The sequence below is a fragment of the Cyrtonyx montezumae genome, unplaced genomic scaffold (genome assembly GCF_038088225.1).
Source record: "Cyrtonyx montezumae isolate F1298 unplaced genomic scaffold, pur_monq_1.0 scaffold_14, whole genome shotgun sequence".
Taxonomy (NCBI): domain Eukaryota; kingdom Metazoa; phylum Chordata; class Aves; order Galliformes; family Odontophoridae; genus Cyrtonyx; species Cyrtonyx montezumae.
In genome coordinates this window covers 15,598,408-15,626,139 of record NW_027071870.1, presented here as the reverse complement: position 1 = coordinate 15,626,139, position 27,732 = coordinate 15,598,408, and the positions used below count along the sequence as shown (strand labels likewise).

General features: G+C 39.1%; 1 protein-coding gene across 3 annotated transcripts in view; it reads right to left on the bottom strand.

Moving 5' to 3' along the window:
- Positions 1-1,075: 1,075 nt before the first annotated feature.
- Positions 1,076-27,732, bottom strand: part of ESYT2 (extended synaptotagmin 2) — a 67,060-nt gene continuing 40,403 nt past the window's right edge. The window contains exons 7-23 of one of the 3 annotated variants that reach the window (XM_065731531.1): positions 26,491-26,546; positions 22,108-22,228; positions 21,360-21,536; positions 20,900-20,982; positions 19,529-19,577; positions 18,847-18,936; positions 18,252-18,347; positions 16,252-16,353; positions 10,207-10,281; positions 8,449-8,535; positions 7,602-7,751; positions 6,954-7,342; positions 6,571-6,669; positions 5,727-5,858; positions 4,734-4,839; positions 3,708-3,757; positions 1,076-3,592 (exon numbers count right to left, since the gene is read on the bottom strand). In XM_065731531.1, coding sequence (XP_065587603.1) covers positions 3,547-3,592; positions 3,708-3,757; positions 4,734-4,839; positions 5,727-5,858; positions 6,571-6,669; positions 6,954-7,342; positions 7,602-7,751; positions 8,449-8,535; positions 10,207-10,281; positions 16,252-16,353; positions 18,252-18,347; positions 18,847-18,936; positions 19,529-19,577; positions 20,900-20,982; positions 21,360-21,536; positions 22,108-22,228; positions 26,491-26,546 — 1,908 coding nt within the window. In that variant the 3' untranslated portion in view covers positions 1,076-3,546. Of the gene's footprint in view, positions 3,593-3,707; positions 3,758-4,733; positions 4,840-5,726; positions 5,859-6,570; positions 6,670-6,953; positions 7,343-7,601; positions 7,752-8,448; positions 8,536-10,206; positions 10,282-12,235; positions 12,299-16,251; positions 16,354-18,251; positions 18,348-18,846; positions 18,937-19,528; positions 19,578-20,899; positions 20,983-21,359; positions 21,537-22,107; positions 22,229-26,490; positions 26,547-27,732 lie in introns of all 3 variants that reach the window. The other 2 variants (XM_065731532.1, XM_065731533.1) reach the window with 2 other exon arrangements.

Genomic DNA, 27,732 nt, shown 5'->3' with positions numbered 1-27,732 from the left:
AGGCTGAGGCAGCTGGGCTTGTTTAGCTTGGAGAAGGCTTCAGGGAGATCTCACTGCGGCCTCCTAGCACTTGAGGGGAACATAAAAACAAGAGGGAGACAGACTTCCTACACACCTGATAGCGATATGATAGGGGAGGACAGTGGCTTTAAACTAAAAGAGCAGAGGTTTAGGTTAGATGTTACAAGATAAAATTCTTCCCTCAGAGTGCTGTGAGGCACTGGAACAGTCTGCCCAGGCAAACTGCGGCTGCCACAACCCTGGCAGTGTTCAAAGCCTGGACACACTGATGGGGGTGGGGGCAACCCTGCCCACTGCACGGGCTTGGTCTGTTCCAACCCAAACCAGGCTATGATTCTGCACTTCTCACTTCATTTTCTCTTCTGTAAAATTCAGCAGTCTGCCTATACAGCAAGGCTACCTAGATTAGAGTGGTTGGTATGTTGGTATATACATTTAACAGCATAAGAAGTTCTTACAGTATTGCAAATAGGTCGGGAATATGAAGGGAAGAAGGTGTGTGTGTGTACAGAGGGAAGGAACACACTGACTTCCATATGAACCATTTATTGAATAAATACATGCATCATAATGTAGAATTACATGAGCAAAAAAGGCAATCTGCACAAAATCGATTACCCTTTGTTCTCATTCAACTCTCACCATTAGCTGCAGCTCTGATAAAGGATTCAAGACATAAAATGAGAATTCTTTTATTCCAAACTCACGTGATACGCATGCTGAGTTGAGTTTGGCTTACACCACCGCCGTAAAAGAGCTGGTTTTCTCATCAGTGAAGCAGTTATTCTAAAAACAGTTTCAGTAGTAGAGAACATGTTGGTACATACAGGTAACAAAGCTCAGTTTCAGCCACTTAAACTTCTTCGTATGTTCATATTTTAAGGCACAGAATAAACAAGAACTACATGAACGGGTATCAGTTGATACTGAATACACTGATAATGAAGTGTAGTATCTGTCCAGAGGAAGAACGCTTGTCATTACTTCTTCTATACAAACAGAACACTTAGAACTTGCTAAGCATGATACAGAGGTTTGATTCCATTTTCTAGAACAGCCAGTTATATTCTGATCCAAATTCACAGCAGAACACTTCTGAATGGTTTGACATCCATGACTGATTACTATCAATTACAATTAATCTTGCAGGTTTTTTTTTTTTTTGTAATTCAGTCTCTTCATTTTAGATTCCTGAATGGGAAATGCACTTCTCTAGATCCTATTCCTAATGTGGGGTCTTGAGCTGTTTTGAAAACCTGTCCTATATAATTCATTCCCTTCTTTACTTTGTGACATCACCTTGCCTTTACCCAAGCACTGCATCTTTTCGTCTGGAGACTTCAGAAGACAAAATACACACTCTTTTTTCTTTAAGTGCAGAGATGTCTAACACCTGTCCTCACTTTACAACTTGAAACACCACATCAGCCTAACGACTTATCCATAAGCTAGGGATGAAACTCTGGTGGGTCACTGGCCAAGATGCAGAACCAAAGTCCTTCCACCTCTGGCTGAGCCAAGGCAAAAGACAGCTGTGCTGAACTACTGCATGTGCATCTCGTATTTACAACAGCTTTCGCTCTTTGCATTTCAACTGCATTAACAATCATTCTCTGTCTTTCCATTCCTAACATTTTAATGGAAAACTAGCAAAGAGAGTCTAACATGAACAGATGAGTGTATACATATATAGAAACATTCATACATTCTAATATAGAGTGAAGCCTTCAAAAAGAAATGTTTTCTTACAATCAAGGCTTGTTTACTAAAATTGTCTTGTTCAAAATGCGACAGTAAGAAGGCCATCACTGTATAGAGATATACGTATGTCATGTCCACGTGACAAATGTTTGTATCAAACTGAATTCAGACACTGAAATGAGTCGACTCTTCAACTTGAAACTGACAAAAAGCTACATCTATGGTAGGCACTTTGGTACACCTAGTCATGTAGGCATATTCTACATCTAGAATTAAGGTTCTGTCAGTAATTTTACAATAAAGCTAATTTCAGGAGTTTATTATTCTGCTTTAAAATTCTTTCTTGGCTGAGAGATCATTCTAGAATCTTAAACTACATAACGTACTTTGTCTAATTGCATACTCATCCAAGAAGGAGGCTGTTGGCTCTGAAAGAGCTGAACTGTTCTTGGATTCATAATGCACTTTTTTTTTTTTTTAATAACAGTCCGAGAAAACTAATTCTGGTTGCAAAAAAATTCCCCTTAATTCGTAACACATAACAAAGGGAGCTCAGCTCTTGTGGCTGATATTCTCCCTCCAACTCCCAACCGTCTGCTTTCATCAGGTTATGCTAACTGCGTCACTGCTGATCTTGCAGCAGACTGTGGCAGTGCTTCAGCACAACGCCATGACTTCTCAAGAAAGCTGTGTGGACCACTTCATGCACCAAACACATCAAGAAGCAGTGAGGCAACTGTAAAAACAGCTCCAACTCAGTTTCACACTTCCTTACATACTGGTGTTCCACTGTAGTATTACAGAAGGTACAGCGTAGTAACTACTCAGCACAGCACTGCATAATAAAAATAACGTCTTGTATGTACTCCCACTATATGAACTTAGAATGCAAGCTGATTGGGATGCCTTATCAGAGAAACAAGGCAGTAAGGACAGTTCTGAATAGCTAGAGATCTTGTTTGTAACACAGACAAACCCCTGTTCTCACGTCTTCAGTGTGTCTAGGTACTGCAGAGTACAGGAATAAATAAAACCCAACAAGCCTGTATAACAGAACTCCACTGTTTGTAATGTCTACTCCATTACATGAAAGCTCAAATTTATAAACTGATTCATGGACTTCTTTTTATACAATATTTATAGAACTTTTGTTTTTGTTTATAATACTCTATAGCATGATTTTTTGAATAATACATTTATATATAAATATTAAAATGTTAATGTTTTGTACATTTTAAAGTTGCCATGCTGGGCCAAAAGCATGATAAAGTAAAAACGTTTTTCTGCAGTTTGCTTTTGAAGACTATCACAAAATGATAAACATTAAGACCATTGTGCTGCAAAGACAGAAAAGATTCATTTGAAGGAATTAACATGCATTTAGAAGAAAATATCTATATCCTTTATCCAATTTTCTTCTGAGTTCAAACCAGCGTGAAAGAATTATAAAAAAATAGTTTATATTTACATGGTACAGTATATCTTGGTGAGATATAAAACAAGGCAGGAAAACAGCAGAACATCTTTTCACCTTCTAATTGGTATAACTGCCATAAAGATCAATTGAAACACAAAAGGTTACATCGCTGTATTATTGCACATGACAGTAACACGTTAAATTGTTGAGCAAATTAAAATACAAAGTTTAAGAATGACAAAGGGTATGTCTACATAAAACGGCAGAGCGTTATAAAATTACTGGGGGTGTGTCTAACAACTAATTGGTAAAGCTATAAAAATAACATTGGTACATCTGTGAGAACAACACTTTAAAAATATATAAAGGTTGGCATGAGTACAGTGGACTTCCCAGCATCCACAGGCCTAGCTCGCACCGTGTGGTCTTGTACCATCTTCTGTTAAATCATACCTAAAATAATACACACAAAAAAGGAAAACTTTTATTTTTAATGTATATTAACACCATTATTAACACAGCAGTTATTGGCAGGTAATGTTATTAATAAAGGAAATACTACACTCACCACTGGGTCCAGCCTTTAGCAAGTTCTTCAGATGCCAGAGGTATCAGTACCTGTGGAAAGTTAAATTCATGCTCAGTGCATCCTGTCTTTCGTTGTATCTACTTTTTAAAGACTAAACTTGAAAATCCTCAAAACTGCAATAGAAGTAATGCCACCAGCAAACAGTGTTGTACAGTCTTGCCATTATAGCTGCCTGCCACCTACAGGCATGTAGTGCAGTCTGAAATTGCTAGTCTTGACCTAAAAATCGGCACCCTTAACTTCTGAACAAGGCATAGAGCAGTCCGCTGATGCTAACAGTCTTCCTTGTAAACTGAAAAATTAAGATCACCATGAACTGACCACAGCTGTGATCTATCTTATCCTCTTTACAAAACTTGAATGCAGCAATCTGCATGTGTCTAAGAACTTCCTATTTCTTTTTGGACGCCCAAATCACGTGTAGGAAATACAGTGACTTAACGAGTGCCTATGGAACGCAAGGCAAAAACACAAGAGCTGGTTTTGGTACTGGAAAAGTCTCCAGAAGCAGTTCCTTTTCATAGATTTTACAATCTGAGAGTACTAATTACCAGAGCTGAATTTGTTGTGTGCTTTTAGATAATGTGTAATCTTGCCTTCAAAGCAAAAGCTATCCTCTCACCACTACTGCAAATGAAATGTCAGAGCCACCTGTCTTCAAGACTACCAATTTTGTCAGACCATCTTCTGAGACATCCCTAGTTTTCCATGTGTTATTTTCTTTCTCTGACTGTGTAATTAGTACATCAGACATGCAGGGTGGATTTTTGTTACTGTCAGCCTCAGAACATACCATTCTTCAGAAGATTATCACTTCACAGTCTGATACCTGTCCTCTCATCCTCTACAATTTATTCTCCTTTAATGAAGCCTGACATCTAAGCCATTTTTAAAAGCTTACTACCTGAATCGAATATGTCAGTCAACACTAACAAGCTCCTATCACAGGAGGATTTTAAGTCTTTATATAACATACTGCGTGGAAGGACTTTATTTTCAACTTACTTTGCCAAGCAGCCCTTTATCTTTGGACAAGAAACCACCGCTGTTCTTCACAGCAACATCTAGTGTTCTTCTCTGTACTTCAGGCAGGGAAACACTGAAATCAAATCTGACAAGCAAAGTGATAGCTTAGAGAGAATTTGATAACTTCAGTGCAAGTGGGGTTCCTGCAGCTAAACAACGACCCAGATGAAAATCAATCATCTCCTTTGGCAAACCACACAAAAAAAAATAAAATAGCTTTGAGATAAATGGGATTTAAAAATTCCCAAAGTTTTGCCTACATTTTTTCATCTATACAATGATCATTATCAATCAACATCAGCATCAGATGTTAGAGACTTCTGTATAGCAGTAAAACAAAAGCAAACAAAGCCAAGGCATCCTGCTGTCTTGACAGCTCAGTGCCACTATTCTCCAGAAAGGAAGAAGTGATTATCCTTTATCCTTATTCCTCTAGAGCTCATTTTCACACTACAGAAACCTACAAGCTTTTAAGGAAGAATGCACTTTGTTCCTAGATCTGAAATCTACAGAGAATTAGTGCTAGATTATACCACAATCTCCATCTGTTTGTCACTACAGTTTTTAAATAGCTTAGCAGCTTTGTAATACCCTTTACTTTGAGAAGTGCAGTAAAACCAACCTGGAATAAACAGGAGTGAATTGCACCACCAGGTACACCCTGCCAGAGCCTCTAGCTGACCATCTGCTCAACGAGAGCACGCTGCTTCTTAGCTACCAGCACAAACAGCATTAACAGACGTGGCTTAAGGCAGAAGAGAGGAGGGGCTGATAAGTGAGTGAGAAGGGCTACAGGGAGAACAGGGAATAGGAGGATGGGTAGAGCTATTACAGGTGAAGAAGGTGTGACCAAATCTGGTGGTGACAACTGGGAGTTCCAACAGCCCACACATTTAGGTGGGTAGAGAAGCCTTCATCTGTCAGCTTTACCATTGGACGATCTAGAACTACCACACGCAGTTTAGAACATACATCTGATCGAACACCGGGTTTAACGTCTTCTTTGACACATGTGTTTTTCTTCTTCCTGATCTCCTCTTATCAGGCAATAAATACATTCGAACATATGGATCAGATCCTTCTTCTGAAAATGCAATGAGATTTCTGTGACAAGTGAAAAACAAGGAGAAATGCTTTAGAAAATAAATGAAACACTGCTAAATATGACTACATTACTCTCTCTTAATTTAGCACTCTTTACTTAAACTTCCTTTCATCACCACATACATATCTTTGATGTTCCTCATGCATCAGGTACCAAATTTGCTGGGAAAAAAAAATCTCAAGAAACAGAGCTTGCGATCAGTTTTGCAACATCCTGCACATAGTACAGGCAGATCAGTTACAATTTCATATATAGAATGGTGAAAAAAATATCTGAAAAAGCACCCAGCAGTAACCTGTATAAAATGAGACAAACTGGAGGCAGACAGCAGAGCTGTCTTACATTCACGTAAGCAGTGCTGCCTACATTCCAGGTCAGCGCTGGGGCGTGCCGCTCCAACATCACCTGATTGCTGTCACCCCATGGAAGCTCATGGCTCTCACATAAAGCTTCTAGACAATATTAACAGACGTTTAGACGCCATCTTAAGCTACAATCTCATATAGGCAAGTAAATAAATCACTGCAAAGTCTTCAACGAAGTTTTTACTGCTCTATCTCAGCACGTCTTTATATTCATAACTACAGTCAGCACATCATTTTGGAAGAAACAAAGACAGCCCACACAATCAAACCATTTCAGAGAGATGGTCAAGCTATGCTAAAGATAAATAAACAGGCATGGAAATAAGATCTGGTATCTTATGCTCACCTGCAGGAATGCACCACCACAATCAGTTTGTTTCTCTGTGAACTATGACGAATCGTCAGCTGTATCTGTCCCAACGGTGACTGCCCCAGAGTTGTTCCACTGTGGGGGAAAAAGCAGAACAGAAGCTTTAAAAAAGCGTAATTGCAGTGAGATCCACCTGAAGTGTGTGATGAGTAATACTCATCCATTTCAATTTTCACTTTATCAGTGTGAAAGCACACACAAGTTATCACGTGAGCACGTCGTTATTGGTTTCTCGTAGTCTAGGCCCTCGTGCAACAGCTCCACTCTCCAAAAGCACGAGCTTGGTATTCCTATCAGCTACAGAACACAGGAAAAAAAGAAGTGACTCGGATGCAAAAAACAAGTAATTAACAGCATACTTCTCAAGTTGTCGTAGTCTTTGCCGTAGTTCCTGTGTGGCAATGGGCAGAGATATGTCTGAGGCTATGCTAGGAGTTGGTTCTTTGACCGAGAGGTGGCTGGGAGAATAATTGAAGTTAGAAGCATGAAGACTGGAGGAACTCCGGCTGAGATCCGTTGGCCACTGCGGACTCGCATTAGGGGGCTGACTTTTTTCAGCCACATCAGTCTTTTTATCGCTGTCTGTCGCTGGGGAAGCTGGAGCATGTCTGCTTGAATCGAGCGGAGGCGAGACAGGAACCTGAGGCTTAAAAGATGATTTTCTTGCATCTTTGGAAACAGATGGCCTTTTTACTTGGGCTGAGTGTTGATGATCTGGAGATCTTGCTTGCTTTTCAAGAGAAAGGACCTAGATACAATTAAAATACATACAATGTTATTACACTACAAAAACCAGGAACGCATTTGTTGCTTCGAGAGTACTAGTGACAAGGTGTTAAATTAAGACAGGAAACCAGGACTGAAAATGCTATCGCTTACTCTCTACAATAGCACTGTGACACACACAAGGCAAAGTACTCTCTCTCCTTCATAAGGCTACGAGACTAGAAGTCATATTAGTCATAAACATGCTTAAATATTTATGATTGGAAAAGCTGTAAAAGTACCCTGAGTGCAATCTTCATGTTTATAGTGCTGTTAGGACCAGAGTTGCTCAATTGGAACCGCTGATGCATCGTTAAATCCTCGCTCTCCAGCAACTGGCTTAGAGGCAGTTTGAAGTTCCCTAGAGAACACTGGTGCTGTTCATCCCTCACCTGAAGGAACACGGAAACAAAGTGACATGGCATCATCTACTCTGTAAATATTCAGAGAAAGAAATGACGTTTCATTTAATAACAAAGGCACTAAAACATAAGGGATATGTTTAGTTCATCCGCCAAGTATTCCTATCATAAATGTACAGTGCAGAAGGAAACAGCAGACGTGCTCCACAGCTTTCATCCCCATCTTCTACAGCAAAAGCAAGACAGGAAATCAACTGTCAGATCTACATCTGATTGATCCCTGATCTGTGGTTTCCAATTGGTCTGTGCAAAATGAATTCCCACAACTGCTAGCGGAAGTGTGCAAATGGCATGTTGACAGCATAAAGGGATATCTGGATAAAGCAAAGACCTCCTCAGTATAAGAAAAATCAACTGTACCTAACAGCATTTCTGTCTGTAATCGAGAAGACTGTAAAGATTCAAAACAGACATCACTATTTACTTTTGTTCTTCCTTTTTTTTTTTTTTAAATATGACAACCATCAACTGTTACGTTGCTCTGAGACACTGGTTACAATCTTTTTTACTTTTAGCTGTAAATGCAAACAAACATTTCGCTGCCTACTCTTCAAGTATAAAATTAATGGTGTTCACAATGTGACATTCATGTCATAACAATCTGTAACATCTGAATACTGCAACTGAAATGCCTTAGAAAAGTATCTAAACAAATGGAGTAGTGTACCTCAACTTCAAGGTCCTGTCTTTTGGGATTGTGTACAAAGAAAGTAAAGTTTTCTTCCCACACTGGTTCATTGGTCTTGTACCGAATCTAAAATTAAAGAAAAATAGGAAGGGGACAAATTATACATTAAAAAAATGTCTAATAAAGCTTGTGCCAAGAGTACATGCTTTGATTTATCTTTGCAAAATACACAAAGGGGCCTTTAGAGGTCACCTGGTCCAACTCCCCCTCAATGAATAGGGACACCTACAGCTCCATCAGGAGTCCCAACCAGCCTGACCCTGAGTGTCTCCAGGAATGGGGTATCCATTGCCTCTCTGGGCAACCTATGCTTCACCACCCTGACTGCAAATAATTTTTTTCTTAGATCCAGTGTAAGCCTGTGATCAGTTTTGGATCCTTCCCATTCCCCATTTAAGAGGCATTAAAGCAGCTGGAGAGGGCCCACTGGAGGACCATAAAGATAATCAGAGCATTGGAGAACCTGACATATGAAACAGGTTTGAAGGAATTGGGTTTATTTAGAGACAAAGATGTGCAAGGACAATTGGATCGTAGTACTCACTTATGTGAAAAGAAGCTACTGATCAGCTGGGGGTACTCTTTCACAAGGGTACACTGTGACAGCACAAGAGGCAACCACCATCAGGTGCTTAAGGTAAAAAATTTGTCTGCATACATTAGATAATTTATTAAGCATGAGAACAATTAAACACTGGAATAGGTTGCCCATAGAAGTGGTGGAACATCATTTTCTGGAAATATTCACAACAGTACTTAGGCTCATCTGAGGTCCTCCTTTCACAGAATGGCTCAGGTCAGAAGGGACAGGCTTTAAGCCCATTCAGTTTCAACTCTCTTGAACTGGGCAGTATTGCCAGTCACCTGATCAGGCTGCCCAGGGCTCCATCCAACCTGGTCTTGGATGTTTCCAGAGATGGGGCAACCACAACACTTCTGGAAAGTCTGTTCCAGTACTTCACCACCATATCTGAGTACAAAATTATCCTCCAATATCTAATCTCAATCTCCCCTCTTTTAGTTTAAAGCCATCCCCCCCTTGTCATATCACTGTCAAGGCTGTGAAAAAAGTCAGTCTCCCTCCTGCTCAAGAGCTCCCCTCAAGTGCTGGAAAGCTGCAACGAGGCCTCCAGTCTCTTTGCCAAACAGAAGAAGTGCAACTCCCTCTCCTAGAGAGGTGCTCCAGCCCTCTGATCACCTTTGTGGCCCTCCTCTGGACCCGCCCCAACAGCTCAACACCTTTCTTAAATTGGGGACCCCAGGCTGGACACAGTATTGCTGCTGGGGCCTTATGAGGGCAGAGCAGAGAGGGACAATCCCCTCCATCTCCCCGCTGGCCTCCTTGCTTGTGATGCAGCCCAGGCTGCAGGCGCACACTGCTGGCTCACGTCAAGCTTCTCATCTACCACAGGACCCCCAGCTCCATGAAACTCATCAGTGTTCTTGAAGCCTGCTCTTTGCCCACAGCGTTACTTAAACAGCCACTATGGTAGAAATCCCATTTGCAGATCATAACCTACTGGGAACGGACATCTAAAAATAGTTATAAATCTGATCTCTGCTCAACGACAGCTTGAATTGAGTACCTATTCAATCCTTGGCTTCCCATTGGCAGTTTCAGTTCTGTTGATACATTTTAGTGCAGTGAATGCACTCAACCACTTCCCAGCCAATGCCAAATGAACAGAGCTACCAAATGCCCACTGACAGAACCAGATATTGAGAGCAGGAACTTACCTTACTTTCCTGTGCCTTATGTCCAACTGACAGCAAAACAAGTGGGTTGGGATTGCTGTTTAGTTTCTTTCCTGACTGGTAAAGAAAAAGCAAAAACTTTGTCCTCAGAATAAACTTTCCTCCTAATTGCCTCCTCTGAAACTTAAATGTTCTCCTCTTAGAAGTACAGACCATTTGCATTCTACTATATGCACATCTATTGTTCTTCATATTGTACAATTTTATTCAACAGGCTGCAATTGCAGTCTCAATAGTAAGCAGTAAACACACGAACGTGTCCAACTACTCTGAGTAAGCTAAAGTAAGCCACTAGAATTCAACAGGAGTTTTAGACTCCTGTTTTCTTTATATAAAACTGATACGGTGCAAACTGGTATCTTTTAATGAGCATTAAAACAACCCCCAGAACCCACGCAGCATAGTTAACACTGCAAAATGAGAACTTCATGCAGATGGCAGATATGGAGAAAGCACAAACTTGGGAAGCTTACTTTATTTACATTGCAGTAGTATAATTAAACTGGAAGTAATATCAGAACACTGATGTTCTCCCGTTTACAGTCTGGGGAGAAAGAAGATTAACTATAATGTACCTGATGTATATTTTTACTGTCTACCAGATTCTCTTTATCAGAGAATCAATCATCTGCCATATCTGAGCCTCGCTCACCAGCTGCATAGCACTACATCAACTGTGAAAATAAACATCAGTTTAGAATCAAATTATATACACAAAGGTACATTGCAAACTGCACACTTATTTCAAAAAAATTAACTTAAAAATTAAAGTGAGAAAGTTAGACATGAAAGTTAATCATCTCAGGTAGGTGTTAATTAAGTTCTGAAGGGCTAGAAAATATAGTATGCGTGGTTAATAATGTACTTTGAGCTGTACTCTGTAGGAAATCGTTCATAGGCATTGCAAACAGCAAGTTAGTTACAATCTGCTTAATGCATGTAAGGTCACAACCAATTCAAATAATTTCAAATTTAAGAAAAAGTATTTAAGATATTTTTGGATTTCAATTTACATCTTTGACATCATCGTACTTTCACTAATGTTACCTGATTTTAACATGACACACTGGTTATAGCAATACTTTCCTTTAGAAAAAAAAGCTGGTAGGAAATTACTCCTTTCTTGGATGAATGCTGCATTTCTTTCATGATTTCTAATCAGAATTATGTAGCTCTAAACAGAGTCATGGAACACAAAGGTTTAAAGAGTACAAAGAAAGCTAGATTGCACTCTAACTGGTGGTGTTCAAAATGGTAAGCGAAGTTTGTTCCATTTTTACTTCATCCATAAAAAGTTGTTTAAAGTTTCTTCAGAACACCAAGAAACTACTTATGTTTGCAAGAAAAACCATTTCTGTTTATGTATCAGAATAAGCAACAATTTTATTTCATGCTAAACGGGCAGCAACGTCTACACACACACACAGTGCCCCACTACCTGCCACTGACAGATCTGCTGTTGACAGGATATTCAGCCTATCTGAGCTTGCCTATCATCCATGTTCTTCAGCTAAGAACTTGGCTAACGCCTTCCAAGTCTGCCTCTCAACACCATGTCTTACAAATCAAATGGCTAGCTTGAATTTATTCAGCACTCACATGGAAGACATGCTTTCAGCCTTCTGAAAATACCTAACAAAAATTTCAAAAGCACGTTAAGATACTGCTTTGTCACTCAGGGTTGATCAGAAGCGTTGTTCAGGATGTGAAAGATGTCTTAGCTTTCATGTCAGCTTTGTTCTCTGACAAAGAGAAACATCTGTTCTCTCATCAGTTCTCAGGGTTGCTTTACAATGACCTCCTAAAGTTCCTATACTCCACTCAACCAATGCAAAACTCAGATCACCCCAGCCCAGTGCAGTGAGTCTTGAGCACTTCTTGAAACTGGAAATAAAATAGAACTGAACTGATCTAAAGAAATCCCATCCACCACTGGAAGAGAAACGCTGCAGGTGTTTGTGCATTCTGAATTACTACTGTGACCTTAAATGGACAACTATGTTACTTTTACCTTCAGGGCTTTCTGAACAGCAGACTTCTTCAAGCCATCAGGGTTAAATTCTAATGGATTATGCTTTTAAGTCAAGAGAGAATGAACACAGGAAGGGTTAATAAAGTCATGCAATGAAGCAATTTCATTAGGTTAATTATTACATGAAAACACAGGACAAAGCAAAAAAAAAAGAAAAAATAACAAAAGACCACAACAACATCTCTAACAAAACAATGAAGGAATTGCCCCCAAAAATAAATAAAGAAATAAAATCTGACAGAGCTTTTGCTTTCTGTCCTCTCTGAATGTTTGTACACTGCTTTAAAACTAAGATACAGCTTTTCACTTCTTTTTCCATCACCAGGACTTTTAAAAATAATAAAGTTCGTGAAACAGTGGTTTGGTTTTAGTTTGGGGTTTTTTTTGAGCATTTGCAGTCCTGAAGTGCTGCCTTCTTGGTGGACCTTTCCAGAACTAGGGTTAAGTATCAAAACAGAAGTTTCTCTCACAAATAATTACATGAAGGAGCTCTTTTGTGAGATAAATTACTGTGCTACAAATACTGACAATGCTATAATCGTTAAACACAGTTTACTCAGTTGGAGATGTGCAAATACAATATTGGGAAGTCTGAACTGATGTAGTATGACAGAACACCTCTGACTATTTGCTATTAACTAAGCAAAGTTGTGCGTTTTATTTTACTAACGATATATGTTGTTCTTGTGGTGATATACGTAAACTACAAAATTGATACAGAAAATTTGCAATAGCATTCACCTATTTCAAGAAAAGAATATCTTTTTTACTTAAAATTATACTTCTAGCTGCCTTCACTTCAAGCATGAATTTCTGTTTCAAGGGGTAACTGATTTAAAAGCTGGAGTTATGTGGCAAAAAAATGTGTAATGTCATTTTTGAAAACGTGGATGATAACAAGAAGCAAAATTATTAGTGCTCTGCCAAAATAAAGGTGTTCCTGGAGCAGAAATGTAGAGGAAACAAAGGTATATTTCCTCCTTGAATTTAAACAATGCTTCTTGCTCTTTGACAAACATGAACAAGTCTGTCTTTGCAGCAGTCTCATTTACATTCCATCTTCAGCTCTGCCTCTTAAGGCTAAACCCATCCTCTCTGTTAGTCACATTTTCTAGTCTCTCATTATCATTATTGCTGCCTTCCAGATTTTAATTGATCTCCACTCTACATTGCTGTGTCCAGAATCAGGGCCCTACTAACACCTAAGCAGATCACAAGTACCAGTCCATACACCTTACAGGCTACGCTCGTCTTTCTATAATCAACACAACATTTGTTTCATAGCTGCACAGCTGTTTCTTTAGGGCTATCTATCAGACAGCAGCTCCCAGCCCATACTGACGTGGGTGTAGGAAATGTCTTCTATTGAAAAGCAGCCTGGTTTTTTGCATTATATATCTGCATTTTATCCAGATCGCTTTGAATTCTATGATTCCAAACTGCCCCTCAAACTTGGCAATCCTTCCTCTGCATGTTGACATCTTTGTTCTCCCATGTTACTGTTTCAAAGAATTTTAAAAGCCCCCAGCAATTATAAAGGGAGGCAGCCAATGGTTCGTGGCTATCGAGCACATCTCAGTTCCTCTGGAATCATAGCAAGGACAGGCCAAGGGATATGGCCACGAGGGGTATCAGCTGGGGCAAACATGTTTAAGCCAGACTTCAGGGCACAAGCTACAGGTCCACAAGGAAGGTAGCCAAAAGGCTTGGAGGGAGGAGGCTAGGAGAAGAAATAGGAATATTCAGTAAAAAAAAAAACAACAACAACAAAAAGCCAATAAAGGACTTGTCTTGGGCGTCAAAATTGTTCTGCTACGGTTCTGAGTGTTACATGGAAAAAAACTACACTCTACAGTTACCCAAAAACTACACCAATAACCACAACAGTGGAATAAATCGTTAGGCTAGCATTCTGTAGTGGCCAGTGACACCTGTAGTAAATCCTACAGCAAACCCACATTACATGGCAGCTAACAAGCTGCTTTATTATTAAACCAGATGTTAATGTGATATGCTTCAGTGTACAACTTATCACTTATTTTAACTCACTAATTCTTGTCTGCAGTTCAAATGGTGTTTTAGAAGTTTCTACATCTCAGCTGATGACGAGAAGACAACCACTGATCTGTAAGAGCTGATTCAAAATATGGATAACTTGTAAGTTATACATACAACAAACATCTCATGAACTAATGATAACGTATCATAACAATAGTGTTATGCATTTTCAGAAATTATACTAAGAACACTACTCAAATTCTTTAACTTCAGATAAATCAGATTTAAATGTGTAAATATTCAAATTAGGAGTTCTCAATCCCAGCAATCCACAAAAGTATCTAGAAAGGAGTGCTCAGGTCAGGACTTTGGATTTTCCTCTCCTCCATATAAAGTGAACCTCCTTTTTAATGGCCACTAAGCACATACACACCCACAAAAAATAACTCAGACACATCAATTATACACCTGAACTCAGAGGTGTGAATGTTTGCGTAAGACCTCGAATTTAAAGAGGCCCTTGAAGACAAGGTGTGGTTGTACAACTGTGCTGAAGCTGTTATCTCCAGCCCAGACAGTCCTCTCCTCCTCCTGCCCTGCAGTCCAGAATTGTCTCCTGCTTGCTGCAATCTGGTGCCCATGCAACTGCAGAACGAGCACAGGAACAGCACTGCTGGAGCAACAGACACAGCTATCTTAAAACAGTTACGCACTGACTTCAAGAGAGCTTCAGGGCTTTGGAAAGCTTTGTCTGAACAGGTCCTATCCACCTGACACACTGTCACACAGTGACCCTAAGACTGACAGAAGCACCAGGACTTTGCCTTTATCAAAATTGCTGATTATTTTCTTATATCTACACTTTTTATAACTACAGCAGCATCTACTTATGTTTTATTACTGAGACTACTGCAGCATACAGTATGTTGTTTGAATCCTTACAACACCTATATGTGTATTTCCCCACAAATATAAATGTCTGTGGTAGTAATTGCATATCTTATACATTAAATTTTAACAGAATTTGGTAATGGATGCAAGGGTTTTGACACTTTCAGATGAACTGCTACACAGAAACTAACTGAAAGGACCAAGAAAAGGATTCTGTTCTGCTGGTTTATTGGGGGAAGAAGAATGTGCTTAAAACAATGTTCATGACTTGAAACGAAAGTAGCAGGCAACAAATGAAACCTGCACTATCTGCAGTGGCATAACTTTCTGGCGAGAGTTTTTATTCTGAACAGAAACCCATTCTTTCTGGGGATACCATGGTCATGTTTACAGACATAAGTGTTCACGGGCTCATCAGTTTGCAACAACCATGTAATGCTGAATTCAAGTGAAAAATACTCACGGTTCTCCCTAGCTTGGATTTAAATGACCACAGACTAACCGGGGGGGAGGGAAGGGGAGAAAAAAAAAAAGGAGCTTGGGAATTTGCAAAACAAGGAGCAATATGGAGTGAAACAGAATTTACAAGGGAATTTTAGAGTCTGGGATGCACAAAGAACCACATCCTTTCTTAAATTTTTGAAGCAACACTCAAACGTGTGTGAGAGGTTGCAAGTTCTTGCAAACATTGAGCGCATCACGACTTCAAGAAACAGCATGGATGTTGGCTTCAGTTATTTGTTACTGTTTCATTTCTCTGCAGTACAAACCAACAGCTGACCAGCATCCAGCGTGCTAGGAGAGTATGCGTTTTATTTCTCAAAATGAATCACCAATTTGAGTTAAATGTAAGAGCTTTAATTATAAAACTTATATTGGGTTTTTAATCATAAAGTTGGTTACTTACCCAATGATATGCTGACCAATGAAATTTAAATAGGCTTCAAAATGCAAGAAAAATAGCACAAAAAACAACGCACACTTGTTGAAACCATGCAGCAAAACAAATTGCATGCTCTCATTCCACTAGAGTGAGTGGCTTTAGTAGCACTAATCCACACTCTGGCAGATTAAAGGTACAATACAAATAATACCAGAGAACTCACAAATAGTGCTCTATAGAGTGAGGTAGTGTTTTCACAAAAGACTAGTCCCGATGCTCTCCTCTCTTTTAAGTATCCACACCCAAAGTTTCCCTCGTAGATACTCTTAGGAAGATGGAAATGGAAGGAGAAAGCAGAGTGATGGGATTGTGGCAGAATGAATGCTTAAGCAGCTTTACTACACAAGAAAGTTAAAGAAAACAGTCAAAGGATTCCAGAGAAAACAGCAGATAACAAATATTTGTCATTATGAATAGTTTAATTTGTTAATCAACTTCCTGGAGCCCACTAAGGTAAGTCCTTTTCATTAATTAACAGTACTTTTTTGGTTTACCTTTTCACACAAAACATATTTCTGATAAACCATCCCAGTGTTCACAAGTTCACAACTAACAGTGAAAAAAGTAGTAAAAGAGAAAGCTATGATCCACTGTAACTCAAACAAAGCAAGGCTAATGCCACAACTAAAATGTACCAGTGATTGGCAATTACTTAAAACAACACTGGAAGTAATAAAATGTTCTTAATCACCCAGAAAATATCTCAACTTTAGCACAGACATTGTGGACAGAAGTCCTCAAAACTATTAATAAAGAGCATAATTTTAAGCGAGACTTCCTTGTCTTTTAGCTTCTGCTCCTAAAGAGCAATTAATTTTACTATTATATTATACATTTGTAATACATAACGTATATAATATTTAATCCATTAACCCAGTCAACAAATACAACATTGAAAGTTAACAGACTTCCATGTTTAGTCTCATAACTGCTGCTCCACATCACATACAAATGGACATTACAAGGCTGCCTGCACTATTATTTGCTGCATTTTATTAAGGAGATCTCTGGTAGGATCTGATTACTGCTGCTACAGAATCTGTGGAAAACCTTCCAGTCCTGCCACGTGATGAACTCATCCTCTGGTATTTTATCCCCACTTACCTAATCAGAAAACCTCTCACATCTGTTTTTTGTGCAATGTGAATTTAACACAGTGTTGTATTTATTATTGATATAAATGTAATTTTCTTTACTACTTTTCGTTATATTCTTGGAACACATTACTGGACAGTGAGTAACTTGCAATTAAATTCTGAGTTTTCTGTGTGACTACTTCTATGGCCTGGCAGAGCAGAAAAGGAAGGGAATAAACAGGTCCCACACTGTGACCATCCTTATTCCTATACTGTAAGCAGAGCTTGAGACAGAGCAATAAGAAATTTGAGATCGTGTTCCCAAATTACTGAGTTGGTGAGCTCTGTGAGGAACTTCCTCCTGCTGCACCCTACAGTTCAGAGATCTACTAGTCCCAAGTACTGATTAAGACACTGAAGTGAAAATACTGCCTCACAAAGGAGGTTAACTCAAGGCTCGCAATCGAACCATTCTGATGGAGGAAGACTGTTGTAGAATATTTAAAATAAGAAGGAAAAAAACCCTAACATTTATGACAAAGCCTGTAAGTATTTGCTGGAGAAGCTATTTACACGAGCCAATTATTTCTAATGGCAACCTGACAAATCTCACACAAATATCCTGCCACTGCAATATCAACAACACAGCTGAAATTTTATGTTGAAGGACTTTATTTCCTTCAAACGTACCACAGATTGCCTACACCAAAGGAAGTAAATCTACCAGCATTCATGGAAGTAGGGCTTTTCCCAGTTAGTTCCTAAAATTCCTCATGCTGATCCCATACTATTTATGAACAACATTGCATAATAAAAATATGCAGCCTTTCAAGTCCAGGAAAGGAGCATTCTTTAAAGAAAAAAATCACGCTAATTAAAGAGTAATGTTTTATTCTGTAAATACACACACACACGACCATACTACTAGAAATATGGACCTTACATTACACGTTTTGAAAAGAGAGAAGTGTAGAACACATGGCTTAATGTGTGTTAGTGAAGCAGTGTGCCATACTACCAAGCAAGACATGCTGGAAAGAGCAAGAGGTGCCCACGGGGAAAGGGTATCCATGAGAATATAACTTACAGGCAGATTTCTTGCCGAGTCCAAATACAGAATGAGCAGTGCAGAAGACAGCCCATCATTGGCTTGGTCTTTATCAGCTCTAATGCTCGTTAACACCTAAACCAGAAACATACTGTGAGCCTTTCTGTAAATCAAATAACACGGTATTAGTTCTGCCCCATTCTTGAGAAGTACTTTAAAAACAACTCCCAAAACACAAACATTCACAAACTCTAAACAGGTGCAACAGCTATTTAGGACTTCTTATAGATGTAGCTATTCCCATCAGTTCCATCTCAATTCTGAAGTATCTCTTTTTATATTGGAAAGATTATATATATCATTGCTAGCTTTATCTCCAGTCCAGTGAAATGTTAGCTCATTTCTTTCAAGCCATAACAGTAAGAAAAAAAGAGAAAGAGCATTTTAAAATCCCATGCCATAAAAGTACGTTGACAGGTGTAACTCAAATCAAGATTTCTGACAAAAGACCGCTTGAAATCAAGTTAGAGACTTACCCAAATTCACTACACCTAGAGAATAAATTACTTACACATTTCAAATGAACACAAACCAACAAACATACTGTGATGAAAGTGATGTGTTCCTTAAATACCTTGTCTAGGTTTTCTGCTGTTGGCATCAATGTGAGCCATTCCAGTTTTAAGTGCAATTTTCCTTTGGACACCTCATCCAAAGTAAACCACTGAAAGTTAAGCAAAGCAACGTGAAATAACCTGACACCACAGAAATAGCTAACTGTAGCTGGCTCTTCAGGAAATGTAGGAAATGCTACGGCTGCAGAACTACTGGAGTTGAAATATGCAAAACACAAAAAAAACCCCAAAACATCTGATTTGTTAAACCATTTTTTTTAATGTCAAAAGAATTCTTTGAGTTCTTTAGATCTGATCTGCAAACACAAACCCTGAGTAACATTACTGTAAAGCTGCTCTTACACATTACTCTTCTTCTAATTAGTGTAATTAGTTTAAGTCTAAAAGCAGTTAATCCAGTAGTTAATCCAAGAAAGAGCCCTCACTCTAAACACTGAGGTCACTGCATTCATATACTGAAAATCTTAAACTCAAAGGCAGAGGAAGAGTAAGAAGAATGCCATCATTCCCAGCCATCAGCTATCCTTAAACTACTGCACTGCGCTGTGGAATCTATTTCTCTGGCATTAGGGTTACTCAAGCACACAGCTACAGGAAAAGAACTAAATGTACAACATATGTTCCGTTTGGGCTTTTTTTTTCTCCTTTTGTTTAAAGAAAAATAACATAACCAACGCTTACCTCATCTAAAAGTCGCTCCTTTTCAACCTCAATTAAATCTATCATCAAACTAGGGGGAAAAAAAAACAACACAAGTATGGTGTTTTAGAGAAGTGCCAAAAAACCACAGAGCTCAAACCCCACCCTGTTCTCGTTGGATATCCAGGCTTCCAGTGAGAGCAAAAGAGCAGAACAATACTATTCTTTTAGCCCCTGAGAAAGAAAGAAGGAAAGTAGGGAATGAAATGGCTGAGCCAGAAGGAATGCAGAATGATAGAAAATGCCTGCAGCTGAGGGAGAAACCAGCAAAATATGGCTAATGGACATACGACAAAACTCTCCAAACAGTGACCACAACCAAACTACCCACTGGAAATACCCCCAGACACATGACCAAATCTCTGTTTTAGAATGGTCTGGGAAAGTGCTAGCTGGCACAAGCCAAGAGTGCACCAGGGAATCTGCACAAATTAAACAGCGCATACAAACGGATGCTAGTGCATGAACATTTGCCTTGGCTTTTTATTTTACTAGTACTGATACAGACATCATGACCGAGTTGCCACTTTCAACCCCCCACCACTTCAGTGTAAGATTAGGGAAGTGCAAAGAAAAGAAGCCTTTGTACTACCTACTTCTTTATTTAAATGAGAAGAGAAGTAGGTACTGTTGCTCCTGTAAAGAGAGAAGGAGCTGGAAAGATAAGGGAGCTCTACTCTGTATGGAAAGCAACAATTGGAAGCTCCAAAACTCTGCAAGAAATAAAGGTGACAAATTACTGGAGACAGAAGCTGACTAAAACCCTGAAATGTTTATGGGTAAATACTAAAGGCAGGCCTATGGAGCCTAAGAGTGAGTGCTGTTTGCAAAAGCACTACAGCAATATTTTTTCTTTACCCAAACTACTAAACTCAGCTCTTAGAGGAAAAATAAACTGTGAGCTGGCCATTCAAAAACTACACAGATGAGAAGATACACAGAGATACACTAACTTTTCCTGAAGAAGTAATTAGCATTTCATGCTAACTTAAGAGCATTAAGACAGGTAGGGTACATTTCCTTAAAAAATGAAATGCATTTTTAAAACCACACCTTTTTTTTTTTTTTTTTTTGAGTATTGATAAGACTTACCTTATTTTTTTTCCAATATGTATGTAAACATACATCTGTGTATATATTAAAATACCACAACTGTGTGCATATGTTTCCATATAAGGAGAGTACAAATAATTAGGAAGCTACTTAGCACCAAAATGTGAAAAGGTAAATATATAAATGTAATAACGTAACAGAAATTCAACTGCTGTGAAACACTAAAAGGGGAAAATTAAAATGACATCAAAAATTTAATATTTTTCCAATACCTACATACATATTCTCCACAAAAATTACCTTCCAAGGAAGTCATCTTTGTCTGGATCTTCATCAAAGAGCTCAATCTCTAACTCCTGCCCCGGGTGTTCATATACTAAGGCCTGGAAGAACAGTAAGACAAGTACTGCCAATGGTAAAACTGACTGATTTTGTCAAACGGCACAGCAACAAAAAACCTGTGATACAATATGTTTTAAAACACCATTTTATGAGTTAAGTGAGCATAGGAGCTTTCCAGAAGTGATCTGATAATGGCAGTATTAAAAGACTGAATGGTTTTTCAGAGTTATGGGTGTTAAGAATGGACAAAAAGAACATACAACAATTGAGAATTTCTGCTTTGTTGTAGAACTTGGGGCTCTCAGAGGGAAACGTCAAGAAGTTTCTCAAGGAAATATGCGTAGTGTTTTCTTTAGAAAAGAAATTACAGAAAACAACTTCACAGAATGCAAACCAAGACTATTTTTATTGATTGTACCTCATAAACTTCATTCCATTTCGGATTGAGATTTTCTTTGATGACCTTGCTTTGGAAAATCTGGTTGCCCACACGAATGATTCCGTAAGGATCTGATTTGCCTTTGACAATCCCTTTTAGGTAAGTATCTTTACCCTCCAAGTCCTGAGCTTCAATAAAATGTATCCTCACAACACCCTGAAAAAAATAAGATCAGTTATGTAGTGATCTGAAACCCTATATGATTACGAATTTAAGCAGTGTAAATATTTATAATTTCCATAGCAGTTTCCTTAACATGAAGCATAGTTTGGACATACTGTGGATGGGGAAATACCACAGCAGAGCTGGGATTCAGATTCCTGAAAACTGTCGTTAGCAATCAGAAGCATGCCAGCTGTACCAGAAACTGCCACGCCATCGGATAGGAGCAGCAGCAAGTAGTGAAAACATTCAAATAAACAGCACTTCACTCTGTAGTGATAATGGAAAACACACACTAAATTTTTTATCTATACAGGTGAACTAGAACTACATTTTACAGGTAGTGTGTAAAACACAGAGCAAAACAAAAGAAATCCTTCTTGGTGTCATTATCAAATTCCCTAACAGTTTATAAATTGAGTTATTTAAATAATGAGATTCAAGGTAACTTGTACCATCATGATAACTATATTTTGAAATTCATACAGATGTGAATGCCTGAGACAATTACTACTGCAGAAGAAAATGAATGCTTAATTATTACTATTAACAGGAACACGTTTACCTTTGGTATAGGAAACCGCAGCTGAGCAATCTGCACTTCACTGACAAGGGGGACTGTAATCCTATTTGGAAGGACCAGGTAGTTGGATATTATATCCAATATTATTGTATCTGATAAGCCACTGTCAGAGAAAATAATCCTCAGTTACTTCACAAGAATTAAACATGTCACACTAAGACAGCTCAAGTCTGAAACTTAATAATCGCAGTAACATCCAAAATCCTTTTTTCTTTTATACACTTAAGAAACACACTGAAAAAAGCCTAAGTATTACTGTATTTTTTTCTAGAAGCTAACAGTGGTTTTTGTCACTGATGAACGGGACTTCAGGGAAATCAGTGCAGAGTAAAAAGCTGCTATGTTCAACAGCTACATTTTACCTTTTTGCTGATTAACGAACGACATGGACAAATATTTGCCCGTTGTTGAGGCAGAAGTCAAATCTGGCCTTCAAACATCCTTTTTAACTAAAGGACTCCTGCCAAAACAGCCACCAGGTGGAGGCAGCTGATGCCGAATAGCAGAACCCAAAGACGCGAACATGCAGTTCTCCAAGTTCCCATCCCCCTTCCAAAGCCACTCAGAGTGAAGGGCTATTGCATAAGTCTTCTTGTCCGCGTTGCAGGGAACCAAGCAGATGTTAACTGTTAAACTACTTTCACACGTCAGCAATAACTGCCCCTGAAAGTTTGGCTACCCACTGTTGCATTGTTACAAAACAAGCTGTCCTCTTGAGCTAGGACTGTCATTTAAACAGAAACACAAAGGAAGCATGCTTTGTGGACAAATAAAATATAGCCTAGGGAGGGAAAACAGGTTTTGTGCTGGTAAAAAGGGAGTGGAGGCACAAACACAGCGGTAATGAATCACTTAAACTCAGATCCCCAGTCAGAAAAGGTTTCATAAGCTAAGAGTTCACCCAGTCTGGCTCTGAACTGACACAAACCAGTAGTACACTGTCCAATACCAGCAGCTGTACTGCCACAACTGCCACAAGGCAGAACAGGATTGGTACAGCTCTACATACAACAAGGGACTGGGGTAAGGCCAGTAATGTTAGAGGGCTTCCCAGAGAAAACAATACAAAAATACTGCAGGCATCATGAACTACAGGCAACTTATTTCAGCCAGTGATTGGTTGCCAGCTAAATAAAGGAGTTAAGATGTGCTAGGTACAATTTCTGTGAAGACTAGAAGTAGATTCTCGAGCAATTTTCATAGAATGGCTCAGGCTGGAAGGGACCCCAAGGATCACCAAGTCCCAACCCCCTGCCACAAGCAGGGCCACCAACCTCCAGCTCTGGCACCAGACCAGGCTGCCAGGGCCCCATCCAACCTGGTCCTGAACACCTCCAGGGATGAAGCACGCACAGCCTCTCCTGGCAGCCCGTGCCAGCACCTCGCCACTCTCCCTGTGAAGAACATCCCCCTGACATCCAAATTGTAGCCAGTAATGAGAGGCTTCTAGGATCCAATAGACATAGCTAAATAAATGCATACTGGTGAGACAAGAGGAACCTGTGATTACAGACTGAACTGTTATGGGTGGAGTATTACCAGTTAACCTCAAATACTAACCAGCTGAGCTCTGAGTGCTGCACTGTAGCGTGTTTGCTATGTTTATTACTTCCAGTCTAGAAGAAAACATGCTATTGCCCTCTAAATGTGACACTAATGCTCACTTTGTAAAAAAGTAAAAATAAAAAAACCCCACACCACAACCAATGCCACTGATACAACAGGCACAGCCAAGGTCTTTCAGAAGAGATACCACCTTGTTTGGCTAACGTACAGGAATGTTAAACCCTACGGATTTATAGTTTCAGTAATTCTTAAACACACTACCACAAGATAATCGTGTTTTCACACAGAGCAGCTCCCTTTAGGTATCACAGTGACACACGGGTGCTTTTCAAACTTTCTCAGCTCTGTACTGTTAAACATCAAGTTTTCTATTTATGAATGCCACCGATGTTTTAGCACTTTGCTAAAACAGCAGAGAAATTTAGATGAAAATGAATTGGTGTTTAGTCATTAAAAACATGGAGTACCCATGAACTTTATATAACATGACACCTTCCACTGTGGATGCTCCCAGATGAAAAGTATTCTCTATGATTACAAAATAAAAACCAGACTTTTTTAATTCCATTACTTAAATTAAAAAGTTTAACCTATGGGGAATAGCAGCAAGTCACTCAGCAGCAATAGACTCAGTAGTGTGCATGTAAATCCTTATGGCAATGTAAAACCTCTGTTGATAGTGCAGTCTTTGAGTGTTTTGGTCATTGATCCTTGGTACAATTATTATTTTTTTAGCTCATTCAAATGAGAGAAATGGGAAGTGCTTCAGGTACTTTATTATAGTAAGCTCAGTTTCACTGCAGAAAAATAACTAGCAGTTAACAACTCAACTGCTGGCTCTCTATTCAGTTCTCCCTAAATTTTATTTAAAGAATTAGCAGCTATGCATTTCTTTCCTCTATTATCTTCTGCTCATACTGTAGAGACATCTCTGTAGCACATCTCTGAGTTGACAAAGTAATCTTACTGCATCTCAACCGACCACAACAGAGCTCATTTTCCTGTGACCCACATCCCCTTCTGACAGCACTGGAGCACTCCCACTACTGGACCTCCCTCCCTGAGATTTTTAATTCCATTCTTCCATAAGCAATATTGATAGAATATGAACTGCTTTTGTGTCCTTCCCCTTGCGGAGCCATATAGAAAGAATAATGGAAGTCGTTCACAGCTGACACAAACTTCCAGTAGCAAATGCAGAAATTCACTTAGTAGAAGACTTCTGCAGGGTGTGAATAAGTGATGTGCACCTGACAGCCACGGGATGAGAAATGTGCCTGTGGCAGCAGCAATCTCCTGGTCGTTGCTGTTTGTAACAACAACAGCATGCCAAGCTGTCACACCAAAATACACATCCATCTATACAGATAAGAAAAGCAAATACAGCACTGAAGAAATCTACAGGAGACGCAGAGCATGAGTCATCTCAGATACAGTTACTATAGAAACCATACCACATCTAGGCAGCACCATTATACACCAAGCCTGGTTGCTCTGGAAACCATAAACTTGAGATACCTAATGAGACTTTGTTTACATTTCAGGTTTTCACGTTTCCTGTCAGGCAAATATGTAGCATGATACACATCTCAGGAGCCTCGTAAGCTGAAGTACTAAATGTAGATTTCTCAGTGCTACCTCAGAAGAGCAGATCGTTACTCAGGACCTGTACTTTGGAAGCCATTTTCTCACTCATCAAGAAAAGCTTTTCCAATGGAGGCTGTCTTAAACGGGCTTAAAACATGAGCAATTCCTGCAACCATTAGCCTAATTAATGCAACTTCCAATTTCAAGCTGTTCAACGGGGATTCCATGCAATGGCTTCACATGCCAAAGCAAACCAGAAATCACCTCAGGAGTGCAACTGCACCCTGAAGGATTAATTTAGTATCTGAATTCAAAGTCTTTGTTCTGGATATTAAAAATAAATCTGGAATCAGCTAACACTTGAGTGCGAGGGAGCAAACAAAAGAGCCAGTCACAAAACCTAAGTGTGTATCACATCCACTTACTATCATCTTAGACACTGTCTCAGTATTAAAAAGCCCCTGGGTAACTATTATAATTTTGATAACTATTAAGGTATTCATGGATTTAATCTTCTCAGAACTGCAGTGACAAAACAATTCGTTTTCCTTCTGAACTTCTGCTTTTTTCTTTGTGGTTTTATCATTTGCTATTTCTAAAAGCTCTAAAGAGGTGTTTTCTCCAACTACATATGGTTAATGCTTTTGCCACTCCATTTGATCATCACATTACAAACTGAAAGCCTTAAAAGCAAGCACTCAAAGAGATTAGAAAGTTTATTTGACTTCATTACAGTCCTAAAGGTATTCCTTACTAACTTCACATAAGCAACTGCAGATTTATCAGCATGAAAAAACGCAAGCCAAGATGTTGTGAACAAAATGGCCTGAAAAATCAAATAAGGCTCTGCCTTTTTGCTGTCCTAGGAGATGGTGGATAGGAAATCCAAGAGATTCTGGACATCTGGAAAGGCTGAGAATACTAAAAAAAAAAAAGGGGGGGATTTAAAACTCGTATTTTGTAAATATTATTTCAGAGAACTGCTGCAAGACTGTCTTAGTTTCCTTGCTTCCTTTTAGCAAGATGCACTAGTGATACTTTTGATGTATTTATACACAATCACTGCCTTCATATTGAGTGATTTCACTTAGTTCTAAACTAAGAAAGAAATGCTCAGAGCCATTTGTTATTCTGGGTTTTATGGGGACTGCTGGAAGGAGGAGGGTGAGAGGGAAGAAACTGAATATCAAATACAGCTTTGCATATACTCACTTCAGCCCTGGAACATCCAGAAGATTGGTCAGTCCAGTCCAGTTTATTTCTAAAAGCTGTGAATTACAGTGAAGGGGGAAAAAAAAAAAGAAACAAGAAAAAGAAATGCAACTTAGAATTCACAGTACTGAGGAGACGTATCTGATGATAATAACTTCTGAGAAGTTAAACATTAATCCTAACTTTCCAGGATTTTTTTTAAACAGAAAACTAAAACCTATTCCATTCAAAATACTTTTAGTGATGGCTTTTAAAACACTGAGAAAAACAATCCATCATCCTATAATCCATCCTTCTCCACACATGTAGATACACACACTTTGCCCACGGCTCAGCTCTGCCCAGCAGCAGTGGCTCCCTTCAGGGGAGCTTCTCTTTACCAGGGAGCATCGGTTTTAAACAAAAAGAATACAGATTTAGATTGGATACAAAGAAAAAATTCTTTTCTGTGGGGGTGGTGAGACACTGGAACAGGTTGCACAGAGAAGCCGTGGCTGCCCCATCCCTGGAGGGGTTCAAGGTCAGACTGGATCAGCCCCGAGGCAACTGATCTAGTGGGAGCTGTCCCTTCCAGCCCAAACCATACTGTGATTCTATGAACATGAATTTGCCAAGTATAATCAACAGATGAAGAACCCCATGTCGTCAGAAACAACAAAGAACTGGGATTAAGAAGGACGAAGGAGGACCTGACAGTTTGCAAACACAAAGGAGGCTGTTTTCAGTGACAAAAAGATAAATCCATCCCACCACTGACACAGTAATATTAAAGTATCTAGAGGAATCACATCCTGAAGAAAAATCCTCAAGAAACAATTAATGGGATAATCATATGCATTTCCTTCTCTGAAAATCCTCACAGAGTGTTAGACAAAAAAATACTGTAGATATACTTAATCTGTTTCAGTGTTGTCGGCATTAATTTCTAATTTCTGATACATTTTTCAATCCTGTAATATTCTACATAAGGAAACTAATAAAACCAACTCTCCTTTTTTCCTTTCTCACTAAGAACTTCATATTCGTAGTGTAGTATTCAATTGAATATATGCAACAAAGCCGTACTCACTCACTACCACCATGCTTTCAAATTCAACTAATCCAACAGAACTTGGAGTGATTGCATGGAAAAACATTAGAAGGATTCTGAGATCCTCAGCTGAGGAACTAATAACGGTGGATCCATTAAATGCTGAAAGACTTCAAGAACCTATGCTGCACCTTTCTACGAACCAACTAGAA